General features: G+C 42.7%; 3 protein-coding genes across 8 annotated transcripts in view; 2 read left to right on the top strand and 1 right to left on the bottom strand.

Moving 5' to 3' along the window:
• The first annotated feature begins 1,100 nt into the window (after positions 1 to 1,100).
• Positions 1,101 to 11,977, top strand: arfgap2 (ADP-ribosylation factor GTPase activating protein 2). Of its 2 annotated transcripts, XM_041034652.1 has the most exons (17): positions 1,101 to 1,239; positions 2,769 to 2,887; positions 3,543 to 3,615; positions 3,766 to 3,897; positions 4,551 to 4,631; positions 4,733 to 4,838; positions 5,581 to 5,637; positions 6,179 to 6,223; positions 7,021 to 7,073; positions 8,264 to 8,400; positions 8,510 to 8,641; positions 8,802 to 8,930; positions 9,031 to 9,183; positions 9,275 to 9,401; positions 9,540 to 9,627; positions 9,736 to 9,860; positions 10,325 to 11,977. In XM_041034652.1, the coding sequence occupies exons 1-17, from the start codon at positions 1,168 to 1,170 to the stop codon at positions 10,343 to 10,345; spliced, it is 1,650 nt and encodes a 549-aa protein (XP_040890586.1). In that variant the 5' UTR covers positions 1,101 to 1,167; the 3' UTR covers positions 10,346 to 11,977. The 2 variants fall into 2 exon arrangements, with proteins under 2 accessions (XP_040890586.1, XP_040890594.1); XM_041034660.1 differs by lacking the exon at positions 6,179 to 6,223 and having other exon boundaries at positions 1,102 to 1,239.
• Positions 11,903 to 17,367, bottom strand: pex16 (peroxisomal biogenesis factor 16). 2 transcript variants are annotated; one of them, XM_041034695.1, is made up of 11 exons: positions 17,079 to 17,367; positions 16,431 to 16,466; positions 16,034 to 16,110; positions 15,552 to 15,685; positions 15,262 to 15,362; positions 14,794 to 14,874; positions 14,363 to 14,512; positions 13,558 to 13,630; positions 13,164 to 13,283; positions 12,863 to 12,927; positions 11,903 to 12,653 (listed from the first exon to the last, which is right to left on the bottom strand). In XM_041034695.1, exons 1-11 carry the CDS (start codon positions 17,209 to 17,211, stop codon positions 12,595 to 12,597), a joined length of 1,029 nt encoding a protein of 342 aa, XP_040890629.1. In that variant the 5' UTR covers positions 17,212 to 17,367; the 3' UTR covers positions 11,903 to 12,594. The 2 variants fall into 2 exon arrangements, with proteins under 2 accessions (XP_040890629.1, XP_040890638.1); XM_041034704.1 differs by having other exon boundaries at positions 15,268 to 15,362.
• Positions 17,368 to 17,407: 40 nt separating this feature from the next.
• Positions 17,408 to 27,010, top strand: part of cars1 (cysteinyl-tRNA synthetase 1) — a 32,106-nt gene continuing 22,503 nt past the window's right edge. For 3 of the 4 annotated variants that reach the window (XR_005893887.1, XR_005893886.1, XM_041034590.1), the window contains exons 1-15: positions 17,430 to 17,503; positions 21,036 to 21,263; positions 22,748 to 22,839; positions 23,112 to 23,200; positions 23,330 to 23,426; positions 23,692 to 23,790; positions 24,198 to 24,344; positions 24,847 to 24,987; positions 25,220 to 25,308; positions 25,406 to 25,527; positions 25,629 to 25,741; positions 25,934 to 26,062; positions 26,242 to 26,371; positions 26,646 to 26,749; positions 26,845 to 26,942. Coding sequence is in view for 2 of the 4 variants with exons in the window: in XM_041034590.1 (XP_040890524.1) it covers positions 17,482 to 17,503; positions 21,036 to 21,263; positions 22,748 to 22,839; positions 23,112 to 23,200; positions 23,330 to 23,426; positions 23,692 to 23,790; positions 24,198 to 24,344; positions 24,847 to 24,987; positions 25,220 to 25,308; positions 25,406 to 25,527; positions 25,629 to 25,741; positions 25,934 to 26,062; positions 26,242 to 26,371; positions 26,646 to 26,749; positions 26,845 to 26,942 (1,700 nt within the window). In the remaining 2 variants the exon portion in view is untranslated. Of the gene's footprint in view, positions 17,504 to 21,035; positions 21,264 to 22,747; positions 22,840 to 23,111; positions 23,201 to 23,329; positions 23,427 to 23,691; positions 23,791 to 24,197; positions 24,345 to 24,846; positions 24,988 to 25,219; positions 25,309 to 25,405; positions 25,528 to 25,628; positions 25,742 to 25,933; positions 26,063 to 26,241; positions 26,372 to 26,645; positions 26,750 to 26,844; positions 26,943 to 27,010 lie in introns of all 4 variants that reach the window. The other variant, XM_041034606.1, reaches the window with a different exon arrangement.

Below are 27,010 nucleotides of genomic sequence, written 5' to 3'. Positions count from 1 at the left end.
AGAGGCATTTCCCCTAACAGGACTAACCAGATCGGCTGATTTTTTCTTTGAAAATGAGGCCACCATAAAAAAAAATATGTATTTAAATAATCAGTTAAGAGAGCAGATTATGTGTTGGAGAGCAGACTATGTGTTTGAGGACTTCTGGGCATTTGTTTGTTGTTTGTTATGAACTTGATTACTGGTTTGAGTTACATATATCAGATGACCACCTGAGCCTTCAGAGAACATTACACTTTACTGTTAAACCCTTATCACGTATGGACACCGTGTTAAAGGCCAACCCCAAATAGTTAATTCCTCAACTAGTTTTACAATGAAGTTTTACAGTCAGTCATTTTACAGTCAGGTCAGCTCTCAGCTGAGGAGCATTGATCTCATCATCTCCGTTCTTTCTGTGTAGATTCAATGATTTTTTGGTCATTTGTGACTAATGGGGCTTTTCTGATGACAGAGACAAAGCAGATGATAAACAGAAAATGTGTGGTACTTGTTTGACCATTTACAACATTTGCATTGACCAAAAAACACTAACAGCCACAAATGCTGTCAATCAGATTTGATCAAATTACAGCTACATGGGCCTGATAACAAAGATTAGCTGAGTTTTTCAGTGTTAAACTCTGTATCAGTAATGTCAGTTATATATAACAGTAATGTTTTTTTTCCTAAACACTGGCTTTGGTTTCTGCTTATTTAATCATTCATGTTTAATGTCATAGATTTGAAATGACAGTTTGAAAAGTTTTGCAGATGTAATGTTACAGTTTAGCCTTTTGGATGCTTTAGTAATAGAAAAGGACTGTTTTCTTATTAGCCTTCGGCTGCTTCAGACATGAAGTACCTCTAACATTTGATCCACTTAAGGGCTTAATGCTGATTGGTTGAGGGTCAGCCAATAAATGTAGACCATAGCACTAAACTGAATATGGATGGAGTGAAAGTGCAGATAAAGTTGTGGGATGTATGGTAGAAGTTTTGCAGGCTGTGTTTTGATTTGCACCAAAGGTTTTGTGTCAATCATTTGACTTCAGGGTCATAGTTTGACGTAGTGACGGGTTTTAAGATTTAACGGAGACGGTCGTCGACGACTTTCGCTTTCGTTAGATTTGGGCCACACTAGGACCCGTACTGACGTCAACTCATGGAAATTGTTAGAGTGGCAAGATGGCTACGGAACCAAATAAGACTGAGATCCTCACCATTTTCAAAAGATTAAGATCTGTTCCCACAAACAAGGTAACCGAACGAGACGCCGTGTATCATCATTTAAGTGTGTTCTTTATGGGCGGTTACCTCGATCTGCGCGGTGAGAAGCGGTTAGCTGGCTGACTGACTGTTTTCTACTTAGGCCCGGCTACACGGTCGGGCAGCTAACAGCAGCTAACGGCAGCTAACGGTAGCTAACGGCTGCTAGCCTGCCGGTAAAGCAGTCAAACATAAAGGCCACGTATACGATTTGCGTTTGCCTGGGTGGCTAACCAGCGAGTTAAGCTTCACTAGGGTTGGAAACGAAAGGAGAACTGTTTAGCCGCTTAGACTAAAAGTCAAATGTATTCAGAATAAGATACAAGTAACGTCGGCGTACACATTTGTGGTTTTGAAGCATTTGTCGTGAATGTTCCCAGGTGATATTTGTCAGGGATGTTTCTTGCCTGTCAGAGCCCTGTCCGCCGTTTTACGGTCGTTTATAATGTGTGCTGAGCTGTAGGCTAGCTTAGAGGTGCACTTTAAATGATATTTCCACTGCTCCGAACACCAGGCCTGAATGTGCGGTTTGACACTGAATTAGACTAGTAGCTCCTGCTTTCACCTTTAAATCTTTGTCCGGGGACTTAAAGAAAAAGCAGTTCGAGAATGATGTAAAAGATCTTTCACCTGTGTCAACTAATGGTTATTATTTATTGTATAGTGGGGTTTTCTGATCAATCTATTCGTAGTTTAATCGACTGCTACTTAACTGGAAAATAAGAGACCAGAGCCCAAAGCTTCCAGTGTGTTTTTTGTTTTTTTTTGTCTGAACCCAAAGATGTTCAGTTTACATTGATTCTTACATTAAAGGTGAGAAGCTTGACTTTTTTTTTTCTTGACAAATGATTGATATGATTAATTGGTTTTCACAATATTTGATAATAGGTTAGGTGGCTCAGCTCTGCTAAAGATAAGTACAACATGGACGCATTTTGACCAGGAAAAATGTATTTTTTAAGCAAAATTTTCACAAAATTGTTTGGTTCCAGCTTCTAAAATGATATTTTGTTTTTGTTTTCTTTTCCTCTATGATCGTAACTAAATATCTTTGGGGTTTGGACTGAAGATCGGACAAAACAAGATGGTTCAAAATGTCAGCTTCAGTTTTAGGAAATCATGATGGTCATTTTTTTTAGAGAAAATGATCATCAGATGTCTTGAAAGTTTTTCACAGCCCTAATAAAAATAAAATTGGACTGATAATATTCCTGCCAGTTCCTTTGGAAAGTAGGTTTGTATCGTGGGTTTGTATACGTATTCATCAGCCCACCTCTACTCTGCCCAGACTTTACTGAACCATTAACAGCAACTTGTAATGGAAAGCCGCACCGCATTGTGCCACCACAGGTACACAACATCACTGTGCAGTAGGAACAACAGCTCACCAGAGAGGTTATTGTGGTGTGGTGATTGTGGTGCTGCTAAACAGTGCAGTTACCTTTCTTACTGCTGGGTGCTTGTAGGGCTCATTAAATTTTCCCAGGTCCAGTAGTTTTCAAATGTTTTGTTCTCTGCAGGTGTGTTTTGATTGCGCAGCAAAAAACCCAAGCTGGGCCAGTATTCCCTATGGCGTGTTCTTGTGCATCGACTGCTCTGGCATCCACCGCTCCCTGGGAGTGCATCTCAGCTTCATCAGGTAGGCTAAGCCATGAACACGACTGTCCGCAGTTATCAGCACGGTTCATACTTCTCTGACTGTTCAGGAGTAGTTGAGTAGTCTGAGAGAATCGTGTGAGAGCCACTTAATTTCCTGTGTCCGGTGAATGTACCCGGGCTCCCATCAGTGTTCAGAGGAGCATGGCATGTGCATAGTGACCACAGATTGTGAATGACTGAGAATCAACAGACACTTAAGAACACTTTATACTCTCTCTCTCACACACACACACACACACACACACACACACACACACTTTTCTGGCATCAGACCTTTGCAACCAATGATCCGACATTCACACACACTTCATGCCGTGATTGGCCAGCTATGTGGAAGTGAGAAGTGAGACAGGGTTTGTACTTCTCTCTCAGTATTCGTGCCTCTTTCTGTTAGACAGGGAGAGACTGTCTAAAAACGTGCACTGTTTTCCTGTTTTTCATATTACAACAGTCTCCCCCCTCAGCTTTTCACTCCACCTTCCAGTGTGGATGTTCAGATCAACCATAAACACACATCGTCCAAACCTAAGTTCTGACAGAACATGAACTGGCCCTTAGTGACCTGTAGTGCCGTGATGGTGTGGATCTGTCATACTGGAGTGCTGACTTTCCATATTCTTGTCCTTTTCCCTTAGGTCCACTGAGTTAGACTCCAACTGGAACTGGTTTCAACTCAGATGTATGCAGGTTGGGGGCAACGCCAATGCGGTAAGTCAGACTGACCACTCTGAGAAAAACAGAAGGCCCAAATGGAAATCAGATAAACACAACATTTTGGATCTTTCATGTTAATGACACATGTTCCAGATAGTTTGGTTACCTGTAATTTAGAAACTCCTTCTCTCCTCCGATCTGAAGACGGCGTTCTTCCGCCAGCACGGCTGCTCTACGAACGACACCAACGCCAAGTATAACAGTCGTGCAGCCCAGATGTACAGGGAGAAGATTCGGCAGCAAGCAAACGCTGCATTGTCCAAATATGGCACAGATGTGAGTATTAATGAAGTGGAAATGGTTTTGGCAAAGAATCAGCAACAGTGCTTTTGTCTTACCTCTTTTTTTTGTTAGTGTTTATTGTATGTTTCCAGCTGTCATAAATCTAGATCTGGAGCGTTCAGTGCACATGCACAATAAGGTGCCTGTATCTGTATGACGCACACACGTATCCCTTCCCCTCTTCGGCCTCTCTGTGCCTTTATGATAGGAGCACACACAGTGTTAGGGTTAGACGTTTAGAACAACAGAGACGTTTCAAATCAGGTGAAATGTTTACATCTAATAATGTTTCTCAGTTAGCTCCACTGATCTGATCTCTGCTCCAGCTCCTGTAGTCTGTTAGCTAATAGCTACACACAACCTGATGAAGTGGCTGAACACAACACACACTCGGGGGTAATAACTGAAACGACCTGATGCCCTGTGGATCACTGACACGTTACATAATAGTGGTAAAGTGATTATCAGTGTCTGAGCCGCGTTAGCAGATCTGGTTCAGAGTCCACAGGGTGTGTATCAATCACAGTTAATGATGACCACATCATAATTCAGCGTTCCAAAAAACTAAAAGTCAAAGCTGTAATTATTCACTGAAATCGTGTGAGTGTGTGTAAGTTTACCAAACACTCGTCCTCTCCTCGCTGCAGCTGTGGATTGACTCCTCTGCAGGAGGCACTCCTGCCGTTCCTGAGAAGAAGGAGACAGACTTTTTTGCTGAACATACGCAGGTTTGTCACAGCCTCCGTCATCGTCAGTGAATCTAAGGGATGTAGATCAGTATCAGTAACACCAACAGAAATACTTTTTTTTTTTTTTTTTTTGTTTTCAGCCTGCTAACGACTGGAGCATGGCGCCGCCCTCTGAGCCAGAGCAGAATGGAGCCGCTGTCACCGCACAGCTGACGGACACAACACCCAAAGGCCAGGATGAGAACCGTGAGTGAATCAAACCTGTTGCCTGTTGTGTTTGTATGCCTCCACACCGGCGATATCTCAGGAACGCTTTGAGGTCTCTCTGTCAAACTTTGCACAAATGTTGACTGTGACTTAAGGTCAAAGGGCAAGGTCACTGTGACCATGTTTATGTTTTACATGGTAATGCGATATCGTAAGAAACTTTGAAGGATGTTTTTTAAAGTTTGCGCAAATGTCATTCAAAGATGAAGTGAGTAGATTTTGGAGGTTTGAGGTCAAAGGTCAAGGTCACTATGACTGTGTTTACGTTTTGCTTGGCAATGCGATATCTTAAGAACCCTTTGAGGGATTGTCTTCAAACTTTGCACAAATGTTGACTGTGACTTAAGGATGCACTGAGGAGGTCAAAGATCAAGGTCGCTGTGACCTTATGTTCATTTTATGTGTGGATGGTCTGAGTCTGACGAGCTAAACAGGGCCAGACCTCATTCACAGTGAACAGCAGCTGTCACTGTCTGAGCTTTTTGAGTTTGCATGTGTGAAGTTGTACTAAATCACTAGAATGGCACTTTAAAATTTCACTGACTTGACTTCCACAGTCCAGGCTTTGAACCAAGGAGGTTCTGCTGTATGTGATAGAGTCTCAGCTGGAGATGACGCTCAGTTTACATAATCCAACAAGCTGTGGAATGAAAGTTAGAAGTGTTTTGTTTTGTTGCTCCAGATGTTTGAAGTTCGATGTTTCTAACCTGTTTTCTTCTAGAACCAGAAGAAGGACCGAGCATTGATTGTCTGAGCACATCACCCAAAGCCTCCATTGGTGAGTCTGTTCTCTTGATTCAGCCTCTGTGAGTAAAGGCACAAGCATTGTCCTGCTCTCGTAACATCACCGCGGTCATCTGCAGTTTCCCCTCTGAAGTCTGACTCATGCAGTGTGTACACACTTTCCTCAGTGTCGCTCTGAAATGATGAGCTTCACACCTCTTTTGTTCTGTCTCTGTATCTTTATCTTTCTGTCTGTGTTTATTTACACAATCAGTGTGACTGTATATTAGAGAGCAGGTTGTTACACTTCAGAGACAGTAACGACATTGGAGAAGATAAAGGTGTGTAATGTTTAATGTTTAAAAGTATTTTTGTGTCGATTGACAGAATGATTAAGCTCAAACCTTGTTGTTAAATAGCACCGTTATTATTCACACCTTTTATCTGAAGCTTGTGGATACTGCTGGAATTCTCACAGGGGATGAATGAACTATCTATCTATCGATCTGTCTATCTGTCTAATGGTAGTCAGCTTCCTCTGTGTTTTGGATTATGACTGGTCATTATAATGGTGACTGGTTTGTCTTGTCCTGTAGAGGACTCCATGCGTTTGTCATCGCAGGAAGGACGGACGCCCGGAGGTGATTAGCGTGGCCGTAGTTGCAGTGTGCTCTGGCTGGTTCATGCCTCAGACGCATGGTTGTGTTGCTCGACTGTCTTCTCCACAGCCGCCTCCCATTTTCTCTTTTCTCTGCTTATCACGCAATGGAAATAGCTCACTTGGCAGAGCTCGTGATGGTTGTTCTGTTTCTTGTACTCACCTGCTGTTAAACAAGTTTCTCTTACATGAGACGCAGCGTGGTATTCTCAGTTAGCTAAAGTTAACCAAAGCTGCTGCATTGTGTAAAGTAAGAACAGTCATTGTTGGGCTGTCTCACATACCTGCAGGCAATCAGTGTGTGGCTGGGAATGTTGCTGCAAGTGTTTGAGCTGCAACACGTTGACACTGTGGCGCCATAACTAGGAAAAACATCTCACCGACGAATGGGATTAAAGGAGCTGTTCTAATAATAGCATCCGTCACAATAGGCTGAAAAATGAAAAGCCTCTAATTAGAGTTCCTGCCCTTTTATCACATAAGGCTGAACTGCACAGTGTGTTTCTGACTAACACTAATGTTCTGAGAGTGGCAGAGTTAGAAGTTTTGAATGCTGCGCCTACACTGGCTTACACGTCCTGAAGTGAGCATCACGCTTTGTGTCTCTGAAGTGGTTTGATGGGTCACAGTTTGGAAATGAACAATAAAAACCCGCTCAGTGCTGTTTATGGATATTCGCTTGTTTTCTCGAGCCGGTGTGTTTTCCTTGTTTTGATTTCAGGTCAAATGAAGATGTAAAACTAAAAATGTGTTTTTAACAGATTGTCACTTGTGTTACAGATGTGAAACCTTCCATCATTGGAAAAAAGAAGCCCATGGCTGCCAAAAAAGGGGTGAGTCATTCATATAGTCATATTTTCACCAAACCACAAACCTTGTGTTTTGAGAGCTTAATGGTAACCTGGGTCACATGGAACAAGACAGGAAGACACAGAGGCACAGGAAAGCTGGAACACAAAGATGTTGCTTCACCAGTCTGGTAACCTGTGTAAAGATCCCCTCCGAACACGTCAGTCACATGACGTGGTCTTTCCACATCAGGCTCCTGTTTTAAGTCTTAGAGTGACGTGGGCTTGTTCTCGCTCATTGATAAAATCCAGTGTCTGTGAACATTTTGTTCATTTCCAATCTTCATCTGCTGGACACAAGATGTGCCACTGCAAAGATCATGCTTAGTGTATGTGACCATCTCATGTTTCTTTCCTCACATGTGTGGGAGTTGCATAGTGAACAGGGACTAGTTGTGATGTGACAAAATCATATTTAACACGTGTTAAACCGAGATTTAACTAGGGCTGGGTAAATTTTGGATACCGATACCTTGCCTTTGATACTGATTCCTGAACGATACTTTATTCAATACCAAATTTAAAAAAAATCTATTCTAGAAAACCCTAAATTACACATAACTTTGAAAAACTTTGGTTTTATTTTTCAGTTTCTGCACTTTTTCATTCATACATGCACCGAAAACGTGCAAAGTAAAAAGTGAAGAGTACAACTTAACAAATGAACCAGTGCAAAATTAACAGTTGAAGTCGGTACATGACTTACTTACTGCAGCACCATTATATCACTCAGCAATTCTTCTTTAGAAAAACCAGCATGTCTGCTTTTTCAGGTGTCAGACGAGCTCGCTCCGGGCTAACAGTGTCCCCAGCAGTAGAAGATGTACGTTCTGGGTGTGGATGTTGCTCGCATGCTGAGATAACTTGTTGCTAAGTCAGAAAGCATTGGCAGAGTGTCCTTCATGCCGATACATATTTTGCCTGTTAGCATCGATGCTGCTAAAATGGAGCCACGCTCTAAATCTTTTCCACATTTTACACGGATTGCGGTCGGAAGAATGAGCTACATAGCTCAAACAAACGTACCTGGCAGCTTCGCGACAGCGTGAGCTGCGTAGCTCACGCGAAGCTACGTAGCTCAGACATCATGGTCAGGGATCAATAAGCACAACACATTTTTGATTAACTGCTGATTTCAAACTCTGACTCTATCACATTCTCCCTCACTGATGCAGCTCGGGGCAAAGAAAGGTCTCGGTGCCCAGAAGGTGAGCAGTAAGAGTTTCTCTGAGGTGGAGAAACAAGCGCAGGTGGCGGAGAAGCTGAGAGAGGAGCAGGCTGCTGAGGCAAAGAAACAAGCTGAAGAATCCATGTAAGGAATCTGAGCCCGTCTGAACCATCAGAGTTTAACTCCAGTCTGGTTTTCTCTTCACCTGCGTCCACGTGTGACGATGTGACATCGTCTGTTTCTTCTTTCACAGTGTGGCCTCGATGCGTTTGGCTTACAAAGAGCTGGAGATCGACAGGAAGATGGAGGAGAAGAAGCTTAAGAACCTGGAGGGCAAGAAGAGAGAGCAGGCCGAGAGGCTGGGCATGGGCTTCGGAAACAGGAGGTAACGTCACAACACCTGAGATCAGTGTGTGGGAACTGTTCGTCTGTCCTGAAGTGACTGAGGTTTCTCTGCAGCTAATGTAGGATAGCTTGGATTTGCAGTGTAAGGTTGATTCTTGCGTGTTTGGCGTTGAAATGTGTGCATGTGCTTCCTGTTTCAGTGCCGTGTCTCACTCAGTGATGTCAGAGATGCAGCTGATCGAGCAGGAAACTCCTGTGGGAGCCAAGTCCTCCTCTCGCTCCAAACTGGACATGTTTGATGAGCCGGGCTTCACCTCTGGACCCCCAAAGTACAGATGACACAGAAAACACCCACTCATTCGTCTCCTTCTGTCAGTTTAAATCCGTTAATCTGCTTCAACACTAAATCTACTGTGGTCGACGTTTCAGGTATAAGGACAACCCGTTTACGGTGGGGGATAGTTTTGGGTCCCGGTGGGACACTGAGGGAGGAAGTGCCTCCTTTACCACCTCCTGGGCTCTGGAGAAAGAGGACCCCAAAGAGGAGGTCACCATCTCTAGTATTCAGCCAATTGGAGAGAGGTATCTCCGCATACACACCTTCTCTCAGCGTTTTCAGCGGCGTCTGCTGCACGCGGTGCAGTTCTGATGTTTGGTGTCGTGTTTCATTCAGACTTCCCAGCAGAAGAAAAGCTGAGGCGTCGGCTCCGGTGTCAGAGTCGAGTGAGGCCAGGCAGAAGTTTGCCAACGCCAAGGCGATTTCTTCGGACATGTTTTTTGGTCGGGAGAGCAGCGCCGAGGTGAGAACCCTCATCTTCAGTTCTGTTAACACATGAACTCAACAAACACCACTTCAAGCTTCAGTTCACAATCTAAACCCTGGAAAGATTTTATTTGTACAGCTGTTATTACCCTGGTTCTAACTTCTCTTCTCTCAGTATGATGCAAAGACGAGACTGGAGAGCATGTCCGGCAGCACCTCCATCAGCTCCGCTGACCTGTTTGGGGACGGCAGTGACCTTAAAGGCAAGAACTGAAAACAAGAGTTATGTGTGACTTTGATTTAAAAATGTGTGGACTAACTCCTCCTCCTCCTCCTCCTCTTCCTCCTCCTCCTCCTCCTCCTTCTCTCAGGGAGGGCATCAGGCTTTGACAGCGTGCTCCCCGCAGGCCCTGACATCGCACAGTTTAAACAGGGAGTGAAGACTGTAGCGGGCAAGATGGCTGTCCTCGCCAACGGTGTCATGAATACAATTCAGGTGAGCGGCATGTGTTTTCAGCGTGTGATGACTTGTTGTGTCTCCTCTTCACATGTTGCCAAAGGAGAAGAGGAGACAGCAGCTACTCATGATCTGACCGATCCAGTGTGTTGACGTATTTCAGGAAACCTGATCCCTGATGACGTGTGCTGATTATAGATCCACAGCATCAGTGCCACAGCCCGAAATAACACAAATGAACAATTCAAATTTGTTGAAAGAACAAAGCAGATATAAAATTGGCTGTGTGTTAAATAAAAATATAATTTTCAGTGAAAGGCTGCAGGTGCAGTAAGTTTGTCCTTTTCAGACTTTATGGGACATAACCTGAGTTTCGCTCTCCCCCTGTAAAGAACACGAGTCTCTGCATGTACGTCGGTCGCTTTCCTCGCCGTCCACATCGGTCAGTATGTTATCAACCTGTGGGAAACACAGATTTCTAATGTTTCGTTCTGTTTTCTCAGGATCGTTACGGCTCCTACTGATCAGCCCTGAGAGACGCACCAACCTGTGGGAAGACATACTAACTAACGCCTGTGTAGAGCCAACCAGCCTCCTCACTGACACGTGCATTTGGGCGGAAGAGATGGGACGGAAGAGAGACGGGAAGCAGAACAGATTGCATGGGGAAAAGAAATCGTCCTTCTCGCCCGTCCCTCTTTTAGAGACAATTTTACAGGAGTGAGACAGTGTTTTCTTCTCTCATTCTCATTAGCAGACTCTTGAGTTTTATTTTCATAAAGGAAACCATCGAAGGGTGTCGTCTTTTCTAAACCAAGAGTTTCGTTGTAATTTACTGTCGAGAATTTTTTGGTCTTAGATTTTCAAAATGACGTCAGAGTTAATTCTACTATATTTTATTCCTCCTGCATAAATCAAGTGTTGTTTTTGATTCTTATTTTCAAATACTTCATGCTTACGTCTTTTATTTTATCGTGATATTAAAAAAAAGGTGCAGTATATATTTTCAACTTTTAGCGTTCATTTGAACATCCAGTGTTTGATTCACTGCTGCTCGCTCACAGTAGAGTTTGTCCACAGGTTATGTTTTTCATTTCCATGGAGCACTGACAGACATCTGTCTCCACTATTTCAGACCATTTGTGATCTTGGAATGAAGCACTTCTGTCTGGGTGAACGTATAAACTCTGAAACACTGGAGCATCACATGTTTGATGTCCTAGCTGCTATGGTTATTTATTACCTGTCTGAAAAACGGTCAAACCCAGGGAGCACTCAGGTGGCTCGGGGTCAGCATCAGAGTGCGATACCTCTGACCTGGTTTGAGTCCCAGAATAGAAATTGGAGATTTCAAATTGGGGAATAAAGGGACATTAAACCAGGCCTGTAGATTAAAAAATAAATGAATAAATAGAAAAGTGGGTTTTGATAGAGACATCAGATAGAACATGCTCTAAGTCCCAGCTCATAAAACAATGACACTGTTTTGACTATGCATCTCCATTCGTCCTTCAAAGGAGTTTCTCTCTGTGGTGTTTCTGCTGGTTGAATCTGAAGTCTGCCTCGATGAACCGTAACTCTGAAACTGCCTTTTTCTCTCTCAGCAGTTTAACCTTTTATTCTGGAAGCCTGATGTCTTCAGTTTACATGTTTATCTTTTGAGTTTCAGACACGTTGTACAACACGTCATAAGGTTGAGCCTCTGAGACGAAATGATTCGTCTTCGGGACGAGGAACCCTTTCAGTATTTCTCTGACACTGGTCAGGTAGCATGCAACAAAACGTCTGTAGTATTAGCCTTTGTGATAAAATCAGACTCATTAGTGTGGCGGTGACAGCTTACACACATCACACGTGTCGGTTTCCTGTTTGCTCGTCTCAGAGCCACAAAACCCGTCACCGTACGTTCCCGGCAGACTTGACATTCAACGAGTTATGGAAAGAGGTAGAGTCTGAGTAGGTTAGAGGTCTGACCTGGTTTGTAATTTTCTTTGAAAGATCAGAGTGTCATATTTTTCCTATCGTGGCCATGCCTGTGTGTGTCCCACCCATGATCAACTCTCCAGAAAGTAACAACTGTGTGGACTGAAACAACTATTTATTTGTTGGCAACAAAAAGAAACTTATTCAGTATGTTAATAAAGATCAAAAACCTCTGCTGTGTTCCCGTCACTGACTGTGACACACACACACGCACACACACAGACTTAAACCTGTTTTGTTGTCTCACAAAGTTTCATCAGCTTCCACTGGAGTTCAGTAGCTCTGCTGCTCGTGTGTTCTCTGTGCTGCTCGACGCTTCTTGATTTTTGCTGTGTTAGTTTTAATTAGCCTGCAGCTCTCTGCTGCCACTGAGTCACACAGTGAGCACTGCTGCTGTCTGACAGATGAACCACTGCAGCACACACAAAAAACATTCTGCCACAAAACTCACAAACTCAATGGGATCAGCAAAGTGTAGTGTCAGGAAAAAGATAAAAATTTCTCTGTAAAAAAAAAAATCTGATCTGATTGTTGGAAATAACATCAGGATAATAATCATGTTTTCTCTGAAACAAACGTCTGAATCAAGACATGTTACTAAGAAGGTGCTTGCTGTCGGTCTGAAGTGAAGTGGGAACCATCTCCACATCATTTCATCTGATTTATGGGGAATTATGGCGAGTGTCTCTGTGGCCGGGCCCGGGCCTGCAGCCACAGCCCGACACTTCCTTTCTCGCCATCGCTCAGGCTGACTCGCAAAAATCAGCGCTGAAAACGCACCCAGCAGGTTTTATCCCCAGTTGTAGAAGTAGATCTTCTGCCAGGTGGGAAGGTAATCCATCAGAGGGCCTGACAGACAGAGAAGCAACGGGATCAAACCCTGGCTGACGTGTTATGATACGTGGGCGGGACAGCAGACTGAAACACACTGACTGAATGAAGCCTGAACTTCTTCTAACTTGTTTATTATTCTCTTAAGTCATGGATATCTGACGGTTCACAAGAATGCTGTAGGGCTGTAAAACGCTTGTATGTGGAGGTCAGACATGAGTACTCACGTGCAACAAGCCCTATTCCTGGAACGTGATCGGCCAGGAGTCTGAGCAGGAAGAGAATCTTTTCCCTGCAGATGAAGAAACATCATCACAATGATTAAACCACAAGTCAAGCCCTAAAGAAACCAACATTCTAACAAAAACACAGGTGTATGGATGGAAAATTCATCCCACACAATTTTAATCATGACCAAAACACTGTTCCTCCACTTTCTGACAATTAACATACTAAATGTTTGATTGACTGATGGAAGTAAAACTGACTGAATAACTCCACACACAGCAGACACCCACAGACACTTACTCAGAGTATTTGTCATAGAAGGGTGAACGCAGAAGGTAGTACAGCAACAGAAAGGTTCTCCTCCTCATCTCTGCCCTCTCCCATCGGTTCTGAAATTTGGTGTCGCTGAGCACAGCAAAGCTGGAAGGAGGAAGGACAAAGAAATCAAAATGAATTCACTGCATCCCGTTTCATTAAACTGTTCAAATGATTTTGTAGAAACACAAAACAGGAGGATGAGATTTCTCATCTTTGCTTCATATTTTCTTGACTCGTGATAACTGAGTTTTCCAAACAGGACAACTAAACTCATTTCTGTGAAGAATAATGAATCATAATTAGTTCTATATTTTCTGTCTTCTTGAGAAACAGCTGACGGGGCATTTAAAATGAGACGCAGGAGGAGCTCGCTCACCTGGAGACTTCAAGGACTCCGGAGATGAGCCACGGCTTCCAGGACTGTTTTCCACAGAGTCCGAGGCAGAGCACTGAGGCACGAAGGATTGATTTAAGGAAAACAGCGACAGGAAAAAGTCTCCACAGAGACACACTGTGACGCTACAGTACAACAAAGAAACTCCAGGGATCCAGAGTTTGTATGAGGCTTGTAATTTGCGGTGTTAATGTTTGTAAATGAATATTTCAGATGTGACTAAATCTCTCCCCATTTATCCTCAGGCTTCATTTTTACAGACATCATTCCTTCTCTACAGACTCACACACACTCCGGCAGCAGTTTGCCATCTAGAGTTCAAAACCCGTTAATGCAGCACAACGTCACGACGTTCAGTCAGTGCAGTTCAAACTGTGCTGGTGCAGCAAGTTTCCCACAGAAACCCTGGAGGGTTCATTACCACATCAGGTGCAGTCTCTTATTTCTCTGCTGCACTCCGTCTCTATATTCTGATTCACCACCATATAAACACCCACTCAGATTTAATATGATCAGCAGCTTTAGTATCAGTTTACCTTCAGCCGATCTGTGCAGCGATGCTTTGTCCTAAAGAAGGATTACAGATTTGACAAAGGACATGAAAAACACAAAAGTGCAGGTGCACTGATCACATGGTGGATGGTAATAAACTATTCTTCACCTCTGAGAAAAAGACTTAAGGTTCTCAGCCATCATCACAAACAAGTGATTAGAAACAGAACGATTAAAAACAGTGTGTGTTCTCTATCTCTGTCTTTTAGGTTAAGTGGCTTTGACTGAAGGATACAGTGCACGAGCGGCCGTCCGATGTACACAGACTCAGCGATGGTCTGCTGGAGTCCCAGGGGCGTCGGTTTGCTGTGGAGCTTCTCCTTCAAGCTGCTGCTCCTCTTCTTCTGACTCTGTGCTCCCCACATCCGGGCCTGAAGGGAGGGACCTGCCACGTCGCCCAGAGGAGACACAGAGAGGGGACAGAGAGGAGACACGGAGAGGAGACACAGGACATAACTTCATTTTTGGTAAAAATATATTTTAACATATTTATCTATCTTTATCATTTTGTAAATATTTGTATACATTTCTCTATCTTTATAGATTTATGTATAGCGCGCTGAGTGCCTGTACACTGCTGCTGCAACAGTGAAATTTCCCAGTCTGGGGTCAGTAAAGTCCATCTATCTATCTCCAACCATAAAACGGCTCTGTGAGTATTCTCACCACTGCCCAGTGGCCGAATGACACGTCCTGACCTCTGACCCACAAAGCAGGCGTCATCCTGCTGCTGCTCATCACCATCGTCTGTGGAGAAGAGGAAGGACACACAACACATTCTTTAAACACGCACACACACCTTTTTCAATGTACAATGCAGCATACACTGATTTTTTTAGCACCTTGTGTGCAGCAGAACAAGCTGTAAACCCAACATTACCACCTTATAAAGCAGACATGGCTCTGTGAGGCCGGGGCTACGAGCTAAATGCTAATGTCAGAGGTCAAACAGTAAGAATGCTAACATGAGGATGTGTGAGGAGACTGATGTGTGGATACAGTCCTTATATAACGTCCTCTACTCTTTAAAGAAAAGATTAAAAAAAAAAGATCTTCATTAAAGATCAACGACAAACATTTTAATCTGTTTGTGGAAGTGATTCAGCAGCTGGTGAGAGAGGGAGAATAACTGACCCCCACCGCCAAGCTCTGCACCTCTGTCGAGGGGGATTATGGGAGGTGAAGTCTGGATACCCGATTTATACCACAGAAGAAGCACGATGCGAAAAACTGTCCTGAGGAAGAACAAGAGAACAAAACTAGGTGAGAGGAAGGAGAGTGGACACGGACTGTCAGAGATACATCACGTGTTTAACTGCTTCTTTCAGTCTTTTATTATTTAAATGTTTCTTCAATTCAAAATTTGAAAGGTGATTTTGTTTTTTTTTAACTCTACCAGAGGTCACACGAGTTCTGACGCATACTTAAAAATCTGAATGAGTCCGATCACCAGCCAGCGGCCGACTTCACCCCACAGCTTGCAGGCTCCCATCTCCAGGAAAACCTCCACGTACTCCAGCACAGACAGCCAGGTCAGGAGCCTCTGCTCGGAGAGAGACTGAACACAGCAAAACACCAGGCAGGGACAATCGTGAGCAGTTTCACTTTGAGTCAACAGCACAGAAATAACGTGACACTCAAAGTGAAACTGAACTCCTCGTGTTTGTTACTCCAGTTGCCACAGCTGCCGCGTGGTCCCTCAAGGAATCATGTTGCCACAGAGAGGCAGTCACACACGTTAATGACAACAGTTAAACATCCTGATTTTCAGTCTAATCCAGTCTCAATCCACTGGCCTCTATAAACACCATCAGCCTCTGTGTCTCCTCAAAGACACTGACGCAGCAAACAGATTTTTCTGTGGATAAAATCTGAGATTCTGGGAAAATCATCAAGCGGTGCTCACCACAGGGAAGGCACATCTCAGCCCTTTACGCAGGATGCTGTCATTGAACAGCACCAGGAGATTGGAGGCAGAGTACACTGTAAAAAAAAAAGAAAAGAAACAAAGCTGTGAAGAGGAAGTTTATTCAGTCTGAACAGTACAGAAACTAAACCCTAAACCAGATCCAATACTGCACAGATCACAGGGGCTAAGAGCAGGCCCAAGAAAACAATTCAGCAGATGGTAAACTGGCCATGAAGGGATGAACATGGTCAGCAACAACACAAACCACCTTCACTTCACTACCTGATCCTTTAAACCTGGTCTATCAGACAAGTGCATAATAAAGCTGTTGTTGATCTTAAATGATGAACTGGCCTGAAAACAGCAACTGTGCTGAAGAGTCACCTTCACTCACCCAGTTCAGATATTTCATGGGAATCTGCAAAGCGCCCTGGAAAATAAGAGTCACAGCACGTTATTCATTATGTGTTGAGAACATCAAACACGTGTTGTCATGTGCAGCGTAAATACTGTAGAAAGAGTCACATTTCTTTTCCAGGTGAATGCAAACGTTTGATCCCAGGAAAATGACAAATGCTGTGGTTTTATTTTGGTGAAAAGACGTAGATGATGGGAGATAAGGAGAACTGTGGGAGGCAAGACAAAGATCTGGAAAAACTTTCAGATAAAACTGAAGTTCTGCTGGAGGAAGGTCTCAACATCTGAGGTTTGCAAAGCAACATCTGGATGAGACAGGTGTGCACGGGCCCCAGTTTATGTTTTTTTCTATTTTTTAAGTTCATGAATTAAAAAGTAACAGTAGATTAATGAATGATTATGCGGGAGGGGCTGTGTTAAATTCTTTCCACGTCAAAAAATCATCAACATGTCATTCTGCAAACTTTTGCTCACAGATGTGAAATAAAACCCATCTCCGGTCGGGCTTAAGTTCGCCGCAGCTGCGCGCTGGCAGGAGCGAACCCGGGCTGTTCCACGTCCTCTGTCTGTGGACTGACAGTCTGTCCCGCATCGTTCGGCTCAGAGACAACCTGCTGTGACTGACCTGCGATCAGGTATGACAGCGTCCGCACGGTGCTCTCCAGCTGCGCGGTGGCCGCTGGGTTTCTCCGCACATACTCGGTGTAACGCTCGTAAACACGGGTCAGTTTGTCGATGTGCTCTTTAATGTGAGACATTTCCGCTTTAACTCACTGAACGCTGGCGAATAAACTCCTCATTTAGCCGCTGCGCTCACACTTTGTTACTTTCCTCCGTGGTTTGTTTTCGCATCAGTTCTTTCAAACTAAACAAACTTCCGTCAGGATGAACCGACAGTCATTTGCGTCCCCCCCTCTCCCCGGCTCAAACACATCAGTTCCTGTTCCCGGCGTCAGTATTAAATGCACGAGTTCGCCTTCCGGACACGTTATTGTTGCATCAGCATCCAGTCATTCAGCACAGTGGCAATGTCGACCTCCGGAGAGCCAGGTACAGCAAATAATGTTTGTTTTTCTCCTCAGGTGCTCTTTGCTTGAAAATCCACGGAAAGGCCGTGACAGCACGATTTAATGGGTTTTTACCAACTGTCACCACCGGTGAGCTAACATTAGCTTTGTTAGCCCGGCAGGAGAGCCGGTTAGCTGAAGGTAACGCTGTCAGTGAACGACAAGCCGAACCCGCGTTAAAAAAGTCTGCCCTTTAAAGTGATAGTTAACGGAGCGGAATGCGACGGCAAAGACTCACGGGTCAACAAACACGGTTCAGGTTATGTTCTGGTTTTAAGGCACACGTTCTTCATTGCAGCACACGTTTCATACCAGCAGTATTTTATTAAAAAACTTATCAGTTCAGGTGTTGTAATTGGTCCAGAATTTTGAATGGAGTTTGGTTTGACCTGTAAAGCGAACGGCAGCTTTTGGCACCGTGCTATGCTACTTTAAAAATCTGATGAAAATTAGCTTTAATCATTTAACAGTAGTCTTATTCTGAGACTCTTATATAGTACCATGAGAATAAAATGCAGCATGGCATACACCGCTGCTATAACAACAACTCTGTGTCTATGGCAGCCTGAAATAAAGACAGTATATTTATTCCATTAACATTACGGTCACCTGAACTGATGCAACTGCACAGGTTATAACGGTACGGTGGTTATAACGGTGGGAGGATGCGTTGATCCAAAATCTGCTAAAATCCTGCAGATATTTCCAGTGAACATTAACAAATGAATTGAGGCTTTAAGTTAACTGTTAGATGGTTTTTGTTTTTTTTACTTTTTAATAACTGAGTTTTATTTAGTTTTTATTTTCACTTTTGCTTAGTTGCATCATCCAGTTTGATGCCTTCACTTTCTGTTTGACTCTCACTTTGCTTTACTCTGTCCCTGTAAAGTTTCAAGCACAGACCTTCTTTGTATTATTATTATTATTAATATTATTATTATTATTATTATTGCTCAGCATGTGAAAACAAATCCTGTTGATGTTTTTCCATGCTGACTATGATATTCTGATCATCTCTTTAATACTTTCTTTATTCTCTTTAATACTCTTTTATATAGTACCATGAGAATAAAATGCAGCAGGACATACACCGCCGCTATAACAACAACCCTGTGTCTATGGCAGCCTGAAATAAAGACAGTATATTTATTCCATTAACATTACGGTCACTGAACTGATGCAACTGAACAGGTTATTACGGTATGGTGGTTATAACGGTCTTCACATGTGGGAGGATGTGTTGATCTAAAATCTACTAAAATCCTGCAGATATTTCCAGTGAACATTAACAAATGAATTGAGGCTTTAAGTTAACTGTTAGATGTTGGGTTTTTTTGCCTTTTTACTTTTTAATGACTGAGTTTTAGTTAGTTTTTATTTTCACTTTTCCTTAGTTGCATCATCCAGTTTGATGCCTTCACTTTCTGTTTGACTCTCACTTTGCTTTACTCTTTTTGTCTCTGTAAATGTTAATGGTTTAAGCACAGACCTTCTTTGTATTATTATTATTATTATTATTATTATTATTATTATTATTATTATTATTATTGCTCAGCATGTGAAAACAAATCCTGTTGATGTTTTTCCATGCTGACTATGATATTCTGATCATCTCTTTAATACTTTCTTTATTCTCTTTAATACTCTTTTATGTAGTGTCATGAGAATAAAATGCAGCATGGCATACACCGCCGCTATAACAACAACCCTGTGTCTATGGCAGCCTGAAATAAAGACAGTATATTTATTCCATTAACATTACGGTCACTGAACTGATGCAACTGAACAGGTTATTACGGTATGGTGGTTATAACGGTCTTCACATGTGGGAGGATGTGTTGATCTAAAATCTACTAAAATCCTGCAGATATTTCCAGTGAACATTAACAAATGAATTGAGGCTTTAAGTTAACTTTAAGTTAACTGTTAGATGTTGGGTTTTTTTGCCTTTTTACTTTTTAATGACTGAGTTTTAGTTAGTTTTTATTTTCACTTTTCCTTAGTTGCATCATCCAGTTTGATGCCTTCACTTTCTGTTTGACTCTCACTTTGCTTTACTCTTTTTGTCTCTGTAAATGTTAATGGTTTAAGCACAGACCTTCTTTGTATTATTATTATTATTATTATTATTATTATTATTATTATTATTATTATTATTGCTCAGCATGTGAAAACAAATCCTTTTGATGTTTTTCCATGCTGACTATGATATTCTGATCATCTCTTTAATACTTTCTTTATTCTCTTTAATACTCTTTTATGTAGTGTGGTGAGAATAAAATACAGCAGGGCATACACTGCTGCTATAACAACAACTCTGTGTCTATGGCAGCCTGAAATAAAGACAGTATATTATATGTATTCCATTAACATTACGGTCACTGAACTGATGCAACTGAACAGGTTATTACGGTATGGTGGTTATAACGGTCTTCACATGTGGGAGAATGTGTTGATCTAAAATCCTGCAGATATTTCCAGTGAACATTAACAAATGAATTGAGGCTTTAAGTTAACTGTTAGACGTTGTTGTTTTTCTTTTTTCTTTTTACTTTTTAATAACTGAGTTTTATTTAGTTTTTATTTTCACTTTTGCTTAGTTGCATCATCCAGTTTGATGCCTTCACTTTCTGTTTGACTCACTTTGCTTTACTCTGTCTCTGTAAAGTCTTTTTCCATTCTGACTCTGATATACTGATCATCTCTTTAATACTTTGTAGTGTCATGGGAATAAAATGCACATACACTGCTGCTATAACAACATCACCCTTCTAATGAGGGTTGTATTGATAGGTAATTCATTAAGCTTTGCATTGAGCCTAATTAACCCTGTGTAACTCTGTTTTTTAATAGTTTCTGTTATTAGGAAAAACTTGTACTTTAACTGCACGCACTTCTGTTTTATGTTCAAGTTTTTCTGGAACAGTGAAGATTATCAAGGCAAAGTTGTTTTTCTCAACAGTCAGTTTCCTTTTTACATGAATGGAGAAAAGAAATGGAAGTTTCTATTTGACTGTTTCCCCCTGGGTTTCACTCTGGGTTCAGTCTTAGTGAGTGTGGTTGGATAATCCAGAGATTATGTGGCCCTCCGATCAGATTTATTGATCGACGATTAGATTTTCAGAGCTGTGTTTATTACTGTACTTTTATTTCTTCCTCCACTGCAGACTGACAGTTGAATCAGACATTGTACATCCAGCACCATGTACAGAGACAGTGTTAACTCTGCCAAATCAGTCTTTAACTCGGCACCAGTTTCATGAATCCTGCTATATCAAAGGAAGAATATGGTTTTTTTGGACATCAGGAAATTTTAGTTTACATTATTTGAGTTGAAAATGTGCTGACTTCTTGCTAAATGCTAAATTACTCCCTGTCTTTGAGCCTGATCTTGCGGTTTCTGGTTTTCCCACTGTCCAGGCTAAACGTGTGCTGCTGCTGTCCGTGTTTCCTCTGGCTGTTGCAGCGGCAGCGTCTGTAATTCTTTGCGAACCTTTGTCCTCTTGTTTCTGCAGCCTTTGAGTTTGGCTTCTTGCTACAGATAAATGAGGAGGCTGCGCTGGCTGAGGCCCTGAATGACTACCTAACCTCACGCAGCTACCTGGCTGGGTTCAGCCCCTCCCAGGCCGACCAGAAAGCCTTTAAGCTCCTCCACAGGCCCCCAGACCCACAACATGTCCACACTCTGCGCTGGTACAGACACATAGCAGCTCTGCAGAAGGACCTCAACTCTGAGAGCAGCAGTGAGTAGACAGTTGAAGGCATGAGCAGGCTAGACGTGATCGTGGTCCCATAACCTGGAGGTCCATCAGCCTGGATGTGGAGGCTGTCTGAGGCCCCTTATGCGGGAAAGACTCTTGTTAATGAAGCTAAAATCAGTTTCACTTTTCTTGTTAGTCACAGTGACGTCAGTGTGTGTGTGTGTGTGTGTGTGTGTGTGTGTGTGTGTGCTGCCTGCAGCCGAGGGCTGAGGACAGGTTATCGCTGTTTAAACAGAATGACAGCAGCTGCGACAAACCAAACCAAACTCCAGCGTCAGGTTTGCTCACAGACACCTAACTAAAGAAAACCTGATGTTGTTTCCAGTAGGGTTTCACTGCATGTGTTCAAAAACATGTGAATGCAATGTGCTGTGCCTGCCGGGCGTTTGTGCAAGCTGGATGTGGCTTTGACAGCTGACTGCCTCCTGGCTTTAAAGTGCGTGTTTCTTAACTGTGCACATGCAGTTGCATTCCTTTAAGAATAAGAGGATCCTTCCCGTTTGTTGTCTCACAGATTCCACTCTCTTTTCCTGACCAGCGCCACTAACGTCAAGCTTGTTCAGGTCTCACACTCTGAGCCAAACACTGGAGCCTGTAGAGGATTTTTTTAATGGAAACTGAAGCTTCACAAATAAACACAATGACACTTGTTGGGTCATTTTACAAGTTAAACTGGGAAAGTTGAAATGAGTCGAACCTGATTGTTTACTCTGGAGAAAGGACTTTTACTCCGTGGCTTTGGGATAAATGAAAACATCCTTCCACTGTGGATGCTGCTGTTCACCTGCACCATGATATCAAGACTTCCTCTAAAGTTTAAAACCAGGCCTGTTCAGGTGAAAACAGATGAATAACAGCACTGTATCCTGATGCTGTGAGATAATTAACTGCGTTGGTCTGAATAAAATAATACTATTTTTGTTCTTTGTGGTTTAAAAGCCAGATGCTGTCTGAATTATAAAACATTTAATTGGCCAAATATGATCTGTCTCTCTGGCTTAAATTAGATTCAGTTCAAGGAAAATAATAACTTCTACTGTGGACTATGTTTTCCTCCTGATGTTTGAATTTGTCATTTGCCTTTTGAACCTTTTTGATCCCTGAAACATTTTCAGTTAGCTGTTAACTGATGCAAAGGGGCAACGGCTCAGACCCATGTTCACCGTCCTCCTCTTGTCGGCAGCAGTTGTTTCCTCCTCCACTGGCTGGTGTACAAGGCAAACTGATGTGTTTAACATAACGTGAATGTAAAGAGCCTATGTCACATTTTTATGATGGCTCAGGTTTTTTTCTTGAGACGTTATCAGTGAGTCTCCTGCATGAAGTGGCTTTACATTCCTGTATATAGCATGAGGACAGGGATAAAACATTTGCATTAAATGTAAAAAAAAAAACAAAAAGGTCAATTTAAGCAAACATTTGCTCTTTCTAACTTTTTTTTTCTGTGTGTGTCTTTTTAATTCCAGTGAAAGGAAAGCGGGTTCAGCCTGCATGGTCTCCACCAGCAGGAAGTGACGTTCCTCAGCTTCAGCTCTACAACAGCCTGACGAGAGCCAAGGTTGGTTAGAGGCAAAAATCAAAACCACGTCTCTGTGATACAAATCAAAATTAAGAACATTATAATATTTAATTTTTCTTGTTGTGAAGATTAAAATATTCTTTTGTTCTAACGTTGGGGGTCAAGACATATGTTTTTCTTTGTTTCTTCATTTGGATTTAGTCATGGGTCCGTTGTGGTTTTGACAGGGGACAGACTAAATGTCTCAGTCCTCACCCTCACTATGACTTTCACGCCTCAGCTCATTAAAGTGCTTTGTCGTTATGTTTCAGGAGCTGTTTGTTCCCCAGAATGGGAGGAAGGTAACGTGGTACTGCTGTGGACCCACAGTGTACGACGCCTCACACATGGGACATGCCAGGTAAACAGATCAGTTAAAACCATTCAGCGTGTGGAATTCATTCAGAAATGTGCCAAGTCACTCTTCCTTTAGTTGAGTACAGTCTCATATTTTTTGTGTTATAACAGCATTTTATTTCTCTGTCTTCAGATCCTACATATCCTTCGATATTCTGCGAAGGATCCTGAGGGACTACTTCAAGTATGATGTCCTGTACTGCATGAACATCACAGACATCGATGACAAAGTAAGTTTGGTTTATAAATGAGGCTCGTTCTTCACTGGTTTGTACTTTTTTGAGTTGATAAATTGACTTAAATTTTCTAAACTTGGCCTTAATATAAATAATTAACCCTTATAATCATTTATCTTTCTGTGCTTTTATTTTTTTTGTTATCAAGATTCTGACTATCTTCATATTTTGACATCAGAATTAATTTTTCTTGTCAATACTGTCTCAAAATATGGTTTAGTGTGTGTGTGTTTTATGTATTCGTTTTTTTTTCTTTCAGATCATTAAAAGGGCCCGGCAGAACTACCTGCTCAACGAGTACAAGGCGAAGCAGCCGAGAGCTGCTCAGATACTGCAGGATGTCCTGAGTGCCAGAGGGGTAAGACCACACAGCTGTCAGCCTTTGGTTCAGTAATAATACGCAGCTGTGTGTGTATAGGTTTTGCTGTTGGCAGAGGAGGAGTGAAACGGTTAAACATGAACTGTTAGCATTAACTGAACACGAACATTAGACTGACACAAACAAGAATTCACTTCCATATTGTCCTGAATGCAAAAATCTCCAAATGAAAATAAAATGTACGTGTTTTGATTAATTGAGTTGTAATTAAAATGAAATTTAAATGTGATTGAGTTTAATGATAACAAGCTGTGATTGCTGCGTATGATTAACTGTGCAGCTCTGCCTTAAAACATCAGACCACCTTAAGGTTCCCCGTGGGTCTCTGTCTTTCACTAAAATCTGACGAAGACACTAAAAAAGTGTCTTCTCTCTTTCATTTTCAGCCCTTTCAGGCCCATTTGGCTTCAACCACGGACCCAGATAAGAAGCAGATGCTGGAAAAGCTGGACGCTGCCGTCACTGCCGCTCTGCAGCCCCTGCAGGCGGCGATGGAGAGTCAGGGCGATGATACGGTGCAGCCTCTGGCTGAGGTGAGACCGAGCAGGAGCAAAAGTACTGTTAATACAGTTTGGATTATTAATTTGCTTTACTTCTTTCTTCTCATCTTTTGAAGTAAAACAGTCTAGAAACAAAATGTTTGTAGCTGTTGCTCGAGACTCATCCTTTACTCATCCTTAACTGATCTACAGCAGGTCAGAGTCAGATACACGGAGTAGTTTTATATTAGGTTTTAAGAGGACAATAACAAATGTTAAGAAGTGACAGAATATTTCAGCGTTCCTTAACAATAAGAAGATAAACTAAGTTGTGAGCATGAGCAGCGTTAGTTTGCACTGGAATATGCTCTGCTCCAAATTTATATTTTCAGTCTCAGATTATTTGAACTGATTCATATTTCCTGTTCATTTTAAACAGCAGACATGACATAAAAAATAAGAAGAATGCAGTGTACACAGATGGTTGGTGATGAAGTTACTGACTCAAGAAAAAATATACTGATTTCAGGCGTTTTCTTTGTTTCTTTCTTCCAAGGTGCTGTTGGAGAAATCCAAAGACCTGCTGGCTGATTGGCTGGACAAACAGTCTGGGAGTCAGGTCACAGAGAACTCCATCTTCTCCATCCTCCCCAAATACTGGGAGGGAGAGTTCCATAAAGACATGGAAGCCCTGAATGTAAGTGGAAGGAAAGCAAACTGTTTTCTAAAGCAAAGACAAAGACGACGACAAAGAAGGGGAAGGAAAAAGACTTTAAATCAGTAATAACTTATGTTAAGTTCAGGCTGACAGTCCGTGTTCCAGTTCAGAGGTGTTGGCTGCCTGGTTCACAGCCAGCTCATTCTAACTCCACACCTCAGTGTTTGTTGTCCTGCGGTCACTGTGCATAAGTCCTCTCTGTGGCCTCCAGGTTCTTCCCCCTGACGTCCTCACTCGGGTCAGCGAATACGTCCCCGAGATCGTGGAGTTTGTGACGAAGATCGTCTCCAACGGTTATGGGTGAGGAAGAAACTCCCGCTGTACACAAATAATATCACACCCACACGATCTGCAACAGCATTATTGTTTTACTTATTTGGTTCTGTGATGCTTTCAGGTATGAGTCAAACGGTTCTGTGTACTTTGACACCTCGAAGTTCGATGCCTGCCCGCAGCACTCGTATGCCAAACTGGTGCCAGAGGCAGTCGGAGATCAGAAGGCTTTACAAGAGGGAGAAGGTACATTGCCACGTTTCAGTCAGCAGTCTCGCTCATTTGCTGTGACGTGCAGTTCAAAGGTTCAGTCATGTTGCTCAGATTCGTATTTTCCTTTCCTGCAGGAGACCTGAGCATCTCTGCTGACAGGCTGAGCGAGAAAAAGTCCCAAAATGACTTTGCCTTGTGGAAAGCCTCCAAGCCGGGAGAGCCTTCATGGGACTCTCCATGGGGGAAGGTGAGAGTTCAGCATAACTTTAGCATTAACTTTAGCATTAGCACGTTTTCCAAACTCCCAAAGCTCTGTCTACGTTATTCTCTTCATTTCATACACCAAAAGAAACATTTGCTTTTAATTCCATGATTTGGATCATTTTGACCTTCGATCAAACAGAAAGATTTTGTTTTTGTTCTTTGGATGTTGTGAAAGGGGAGGCCCGGCTGGCACATTGAGTGTTCGGCCATGGCTGGCTCCATCTTGGGAGAGTCCATGGACATCCATGGCGGCGGATTCGATCTCCGATTCCCCCACCACGACAACGAGTTGGCTCAGTCCGAGGTGCAAAGGCTTTTATTATCAGTTATTGAAAGTGTGTGTGTGTGTGTCCACAGTTGAAACATGAATGCTAACAGACTGAGTGGTCTTTAGATGATGAACTGGGATGTTTTTAAAGTCATTTCCAGTAAAAGAGAAAGTAAAGGAGAGATTTTGAGCTGCGCTGGTTGTTTCCTTCACAGGCGTTCTTTGAGAACGATAACTGGGTCCGATACTTCCTGCACACCGGGCACCTGACGATCGCAGGCTGCAAGATGTCGAAATCTTTGAAGAATTTCATCACCATTAAGGAGGCCCTGGCACAGAACACAGGTGACTGGTCTGGTTCTGTGTCACTGATGTTGTAGAACGTTGACTTTACAAATGATTCTAGGATCCTGACATGATTCAGTGATTCAGTCGCAGCTCCTCAGCCAGCGTCAAACCACTTTCATGTGACGGTGTCTCAAACATCGCTGACTAATGATTCCATCAGGACATTGCTGAGAGTGTGGAGAGATAAAACTCTCTGCTGTGATAAATGAAGGCGATAGAAGCTCTGAACGCGTCCCTGTGTTCCCGTGTCTCTCTGTCTGTCCGTCTGCAGCTCGTCAGCTCCGTCTGGCTTTCTTGATGCATTCCTGGAAAGACACCCTGGACTACTCTTCCAACACAATGGAGTCGGCCGTCCAGTACGAGAAGTTCATGAACGTAAGTTCACAGAAGACAGATTAGTTTGACTGTGGTGTTGATGCTGATCTGTCTCTGTTCTGTTTTCATCTGCTTCTGTCCTTTTTATTTGACAGGAGTTCTTCCTCAATGTCAAAGACATCCTGCGCGCTCCCACTGATATCACCGGTCAGTTTGAGAAGTGGGAGGCAGCAGAGGTGGAGCTCAACAACAGGTAAGACACCAACGATGGCGAGCGATGCTTTCATTATTCAGATAAACAGATAGACCTCTGAGACAGAT

Source organism: Toxotes jaculatrix, chromosome 1 (assembly GCF_017976425.1).
Source record: "Toxotes jaculatrix isolate fToxJac2 chromosome 1, fToxJac2.pri, whole genome shotgun sequence".
Taxonomy (NCBI): Eukaryota; Metazoa; Chordata; class Actinopteri; family Toxotidae; genus Toxotes; species Toxotes jaculatrix.
Note: the sequence above shows the minus strand (reverse complement) of the source record. Positions and strands in the feature narration are given on the sequence as shown.